The sequence below is a fragment of the Nannochloropsis gaditana genome (genome assembly GCF_000240725.1).
Source record: "Nannochloropsis gaditana CCMP526 unplaced genomic scaffold scaffold326, whole genome shotgun sequence".
Lineage (NCBI taxonomy): Eukaryota > Eustigmatophyceae > Eustigmatales > Monodopsidaceae > Microchloropsis > Microchloropsis gaditana.
This window is the reverse complement of record NW_005803627.1, coordinates 14,842-21,129: the sequence shown is the minus strand read 5'-3', so window position 1 is coordinate 21,129 and position 6,288 is coordinate 14,842. Positions and strand designations below refer to the sequence as shown.

Sequence of the window (6,288 nt, the reverse complement as noted above, 5' to 3'; positions counted from 1 at the left end):
CTCCCTCCCTCCCTCCCTCCCTCCCTACCCCCTCCCCTCTTCAGGCCTCTCTGCCGCCTTCCTCGCCTTCATCTGCGTGTCTTTCCTCCTCACGCCCAGGTCAAGAAAGGACACCCCCCCCGTCATCGGCAATGCCTGGCCGCTTTTCGGGCATTTTTTCCTCTTCTTGAAGTCTCCCATCAACCTGATCAAATCCTCCTACCAGACGTACGGGAGCGTCTTCACCGTGAACCTCTTCACCCAACGCATGACCTTTTTGATCGGCCCGGAGGCGGCCGCGGCATTTTTCAAGGCGAGCGACAAGGAGCTGGGGCAGGACGAGGTGTACGGGTTCATGAAAGCCGTCTTTGGGGAGGGCGTGGTGTACGACTCGGACCCCAAGAAACGGAATTTGCAAATGCAACGGACGGCGAACGCCTTGAAATCGGGCCGGCTTCGGACGTACGTGGAAAAAATTTCGGAGGAAACGGAGGCATTCTTTAAGGGGTGGGGGGAGGCGGGGGAGGTGGATATCTGTGAGGCGCTCAGCGATTTGATCATTTTGACCGCTTCCCGGTGTTTGCACGGGGACGACGTCCGCCAGGAGCTCTTCGCGGAGGTCTCCAAGCTTTACAATGACCTGGACCAGGGGATCACGCCCGTCTCGGTGTTGTTCCCGAACTTGCCGATCCCGTCGCATTGGAAACGGGACGCGGCTCGGAAAGAGATGGTCAAGCTCTTCTCCAAGGTGATCCAACGCCGGCGGGCGGCAGGGGCGGCGGAGGCAGAGGCCCGCACGGACATCCTCCAGGTGTTTATGGACATCGAATACAAGGACGGGAGCAAGATCACCGACGACGAGGTGACGGGCTTGCTGATTGCCTTGCTCTTTGCCGGGCAGCACACCTCCTCCATCACGTCTTCCTGGACGGCCTTGTACCTGGCGCAAAATAAGGGCTTGCAAGACCGAGTCTATGCGGAGCAAGTCGCCATCCGGGGGCAGGACACGGGGTCCGAGGCAGCGCTGAGGGCCTTGGATTTCGACGCGGTGGGGAAAATGGATCTGTTGTTCAATTGCCTTCGAGAGGCTTTGCGGATGCACCCGCCCTTGATCATGCTGATGCGGCAATGCCGGCAGGACCTGCTCGTCCAGTCCCAGGAAGGAAAAGCCTACACCGTCCCCAAAGGGAGCGTGGTGGCTGTCTCCCCCTCCGTGCATCAACGCCTCCCGTCTTTGTTCCCGGCGCCCGACAGCTTCGACCCGGACCGGTTTGCGCCCCCTCGGGAAGAACACAAACCTCTCTTTGCCTACGTTCCCTTTGGCGGGGGGTTGCACGCCTGCCTGGGCCAACAATTCGCCTATGTGCAGCTGAAAACCGTCCTCTCCTTGCTCTTCTCGAAATTTGAACTGACTTTGGCTACCCCCGACGGTGCCGTTCCTCCCCCGAACTACCACGCGATGGTGGTAGGGCCCACAGCGCCCTGCACTGTTAAGTACCGACGGCGGTAAGCCGGGACAGCGGCAGGGGTGGAGGGGAGTTGGACCGCGGGGGGATAGAGGAGGTATGAAGTATTGCTTACATCGGTGTGTTAGTACGCCGGGGCGTGGAAGGCGGGAAAGTGACGAGGCAGAGGTCACCGCTAGGCCAAAGAAAGTTTTCAGACGTACTTGCCCAAGATTGACGGGGGGGGGGACGGAGGGAAATTATGGGAGCAGGGAGGAGTGGGAGGGACAGCTATGGCAAGGTCAACACGCCGAGCACCGAATATCAAGCCCTACGCAAACCATACCGGGCCTAGTGGCACTTGTAACTATGTGTTAATTCGTTCGATGCTTCGTTTTGTCTCTAATACCGTCTGCAGGGTACCCCATGCGTGGACGCTGCGGTCCCACTCCATACTTTATCTGTCCTTCTCCGCGCTTCCTCCGACCGCTCTTCCCTCCTCCCTGCCCTCCCTCAGTGATCGCTCATCTGTACATGCATGCTTCGATAGGCAATACAGGTGAAATACAGCACGGTCCACGCACCCAGGGTCCAACAGATAAAAAAGCCGAGCAAATCGCCCCACTCCGACTCACTCAACCATTGGAAGTCCCACAGGGCATGGACAACGTCTCCACCCGCCCGCCAGTCCAATGCTCCCTCCTTTCCGCCTTTTCCACGAAGATTTTGCAAGACGGCGATGATGCTGTCTGGCAATGGTTTCCCTCGGGGGGACAGGTAGGCCTGGAGCGCTTCCTCCGTCATGCACATCTCCGCCATGATGTTGAGGAAAGGGGGGAGGAAGCACTTGCTCACCAGGAGGAAGAGAAGAATGCACAGCCAGATAAGAGGGGCAATGATTTCCAAGCACACTCGGGGTACGCGCTGCAAGCGTTGTTGGAAAAGGAGGCGCAAGCCGAGACCATCCACGTCTTCGGGTTTGGGGCCTGCGCGGTGGAGCTCTTGGTAGAGGGACAGAATGCCACCGTACTCCAAGTAGGTCTGCAGCTGCCACCGTAAGAGGACCAGGCGCAAGGTGATCACCAGACCAAGCATCCAGGCTTGCAATTGCAGCCATCCGTAGGAGGTTCCTACCCGAAGTATCCACGCAGGCAGCGGAGCGGTCGTCGTCGCCAGGGCGCGTTGGACCGGCCCCAGGCCCAGAGGTTTGAAAAACGTAAGGCAGCATAAAGATGTGAGAACAGGTTCCCCAACGACTGATGTACGGACCAAGGCATTGCCTCGCGCCCGTCCGGGTAGCTTTTCTCGGTGGACAAATGCGAAAGAAGCAGTTAAAGCCGAGGGGACGAGGGCGACAGCGATGGTAGTTGCTACACCTACCAGGAACGCTCGTGTTGGACCCAACGACACAAATTGTTCCGCTTCACCGCCTTCGCTATTTGTTACCTTGAGGATTGAGGACGTTGGGCTCAAGCCTATGGTTTCGGTACAGAATGAAAAGCATCGTTTTCCTAGCACCCGCATGACGCCGTCAAGGTGGAACGTCATGGTCATGAGCCCGCCTCCCTCCTTGGCTACCAGGAGCATGCTCGACGCGGTTATTGCACCTACGATGCCCGTAAGCCATGTAACCACGTTCCGAAAATCGATTGTGGTGGCGGTACGAGAAGAACCGTATTTCCACACGAGGTCGAGGAGGGCTTTTAGAGAAACCATGGCCGCAATTCCGGTAAACAGACTCCCGATTTTGAACAGTCGTGCGCTTGGATGAGAAAAATGATACACTTCTTGCCACCAGGTCATAAAAATGGCCAATAGAAAGAACATGACTATCTGGTCTAGGGCGGGCCAATCACGGTACCTGAGTAGCATTCCTTGTTGTAAGAGAGCCTGTTTTAATTCAAGTCGCTCGACGCGGTCTGCAGCTGTCATGTTCACCTTTTCATTCTTCTTATTGTCACTGTTTGCATTTTTGCGCCGCATGGCTTTGTTGTTCGCACTGCCGGCCGGTGGAGCTTGGAGAACACGCTTTATGTCCTCCTCGCTTGGTGGGATCCAGAAGCGCAATCGGTTGAAAACACGGTGCGCAAGGTTGAAGTCGTCAATGGAGTTGAATTTGACGACTAAATAGATCATCAAGACGGATCCTATTAGCTCCATGATGCACTGGTTTTTGTAGAGAAAAATGTTGATGAACTTTGTTGAGCTAGCAGTGATAGGTATAATCGTACAAAGCAGAAGAGATTCAGCGAACGCAACATAGCACAATCCTGACTAAAGCGAATTCAAGACCGTCAGTTCTCCAAAATCTTCCTTGCAGTAACATCCATGAAGATGGCATCAATGGCGGGCGAGGCCAACACGAAATAAGTCAGGCACGGATCGCAGAGATCGCAGAGATCGCAGAGATCGGCCTTGTACGCGAGAACAACGGGTTTGGACATCCGTTACGTGAGCCGTTACGAAGGTCATTTGACAGCAGGGCCGGGAAAAACCTTGAAATTCATCTAGCAGCACAATTTCAATCGCGTAGCGATTTCTTGCGTGCTTATCATATACGAGAAGATAGACCAAGTAATGTTACCCCAAAAACTTGGTTGTACTTCATGTTTCGACGCGCTTCTTCGGACGGCCCATTTGGAGTGCATCAGTGTTAACTAAAAGAGATTGAGTGATGTTTCTCGATAAGCATCAAGAAGCTCTGCCGTGGATAGCAGCAGCAACCCGAGAACAAGAGATAAAGGGAATAACAACAGTCGATGAGATAATACGAAGTCTCGTCCAGCGTTGGAGCTAGCCGTAGTCGACGAGAAGGGGAGGAAGCGCTGAACACGCTTAGGCGAAAGAACAGTGAAGACATTGTCCAATTGTCGATCCCCTATAAACAAGCCTTGGCGGACTCTAAACAAGTTGCAGTAAAGATATTGAATGAGGCTGACCTTTTTGCTCATCTTTTTCGATTCATTGACGCGTTTGGCCCGGAAATAGGTGTCCTGATTGAAGCCCGTCGACACATACTGATGCAAACATTTTCGAATTCGATATTCGAATTGTACAAAGGGGAGAAAGATGGCAGCGTTATCTACGCCCGCAAGGCTAGGAAGGCCTACCTCAATCAGATTGAAGCTCGAAAGAAATTCACACCGCTCAAACGTCCCCCTTAAGGATCTCGCATCAACTCTACATTGTCGATAATAAGCACGTCCGGGTATTGCTTTGGGAAGAGGTGATCTACGAAAAAGTCGAAAGCAGCATCCAAATCCTTGGAAGCCGTGGGATAAGGGTTATCAGGTGTAAGCCGGCGATGCTCAATCACAAAGTCAATAGCCATGTCAGATATAGCGGCCAAAAGACCACAGACAGAAGAAGCCACGTTTCCTCTCAACCTTGTTCCGCCCAGGGCATAGAGTAGACACCCAGCTTGCCGCCCGATTTACACTCCACTCAAAGAAGGCACCAGGAGAGGCTTGATATCGTCCAAGAGCGCTAATAAGTTGTCCTCCGTGCCTCGCATGGGCCCATCCAAGGCACTCGATATTCCTTCTTCACCATCCCCACGCGCAGCCACAAAATTGTAATACTTCCCAAATTGCTAGTGAGCAAAGCGGCGTACTGCTTCCTGTCAACAAAGAGCATGATAGATCCGAGGTCTCTCTGAGTATATCGCTGATGCTGTCGTGTTGAGATATGTATCGCGATAGGAGAAGGTGTCTTGGAGATGGAGGACAACGTTTCTTTTGCTATTGTCAATTGCACAAGATGTTATACCAGAAGGAGAATCCCAACGAACAACTCAATTCCTACGCATGATCTTATAATAATAACATTTCGTTTGAAAGGAAGCACTGACAGTGGGATACGACTTAGTTAACCCCCCCGCTTGACCTGTTTTTCCTTCGGTCCAAGCGCCGAAAATCGCGGAGGAAAATTCCCGAGGGAAGAAAAACCCGAGGGGGGCCATTGTAAAATTTCAAAGCATGATATGTTTCGGGCTGATGCTCTCGCATAGACCAAACCAGCCCATCGTTTTCAAGTAAAATGTCCTAAAAGCCTATCTCTGCCAGCCCATCGTTTTCAAGTAAAATGTCCTAAAAGCCCATCTCTGTCTGCCGTGTGTTATTTGTTGCGGTGCGTTCGGTGGAAAGGGCCTTGTGTCGACCTCCCTTCTGACATACCCATCACTTCGCCCCCCTAGGGTTATGGTTCGAGGGACATGACGGCCATACGCACTTTCATCGGGTCAAAAGGAAGTTGAGTGTCTCAGGTACAGCGTCTTTGCAGCTCGGGTCATCATGCAGACTATCAATGCGTACAAGTAGACAAAAAGGTAAAGACCCATGCGGGTTGTGAGCTGCATCACGGCTGTGGCAAAGGTGGCGTCAATCATTTGTTCTTTCGTCCTTCATGCTTCTACCCGAATCTCATCGGAATCTCACCGCAGAATTGGGAGCGTGACTTTCGCATTGTAAATAAGACCTTCATTTTCAGTGTGTTTACTTCGCTTCCTACCCTGTCAGGGGCTCTTTCACAACAACATATCAATTTACATGCGGAGTAATTTCAGATAATTTTTTTTCAAGCTAATCACACTTCTTTACCTGTACTCTTGTCCACATCTTCACATTTGATATGGTCCGTCATCGTGTTGACGCATGGGTAGCATCGATCCCATTGCCATGGAAACGTTGCCCGGGTGTCGATGGCGCGGATCATGCTGGAGTAATTGCTGCGGTTGCTGCTGTTGCTGTTGGGATGGCAGCTGCTGTTGCTGCGAATATGGAAGTGGATAAAGCTCTTGCGACGGCTCGTAGTGTGAAGAAGTTGGGTTGGGCAGCATGACTCCTTGCGGCACCGGGAGGGGGGG

General features: G+C 52.9%; 1 protein-coding gene across 1 annotated transcript in view; it reads left to right on the top strand.

The window, feature by feature from the left end:
• Positions 1–1,489, top strand: part of CYP51 (C14-demethylase / sterol 14-demethylase) — a gene marked incomplete at both ends in the record, with an annotated part of 1,711 nt that extends 222 nt beyond the window's left edge. Inside the window, one exon of the mRNA XM_005854988.1 lies at positions 173–1,489. Coding sequence (XP_005855050.1) covers positions 173–1,489 — 1,317 coding nt within the window. The remainder of the gene's footprint in view (positions 1–172) is intronic.
• Positions 1,490–6,288: the final 4,799 nt, after the last annotated feature.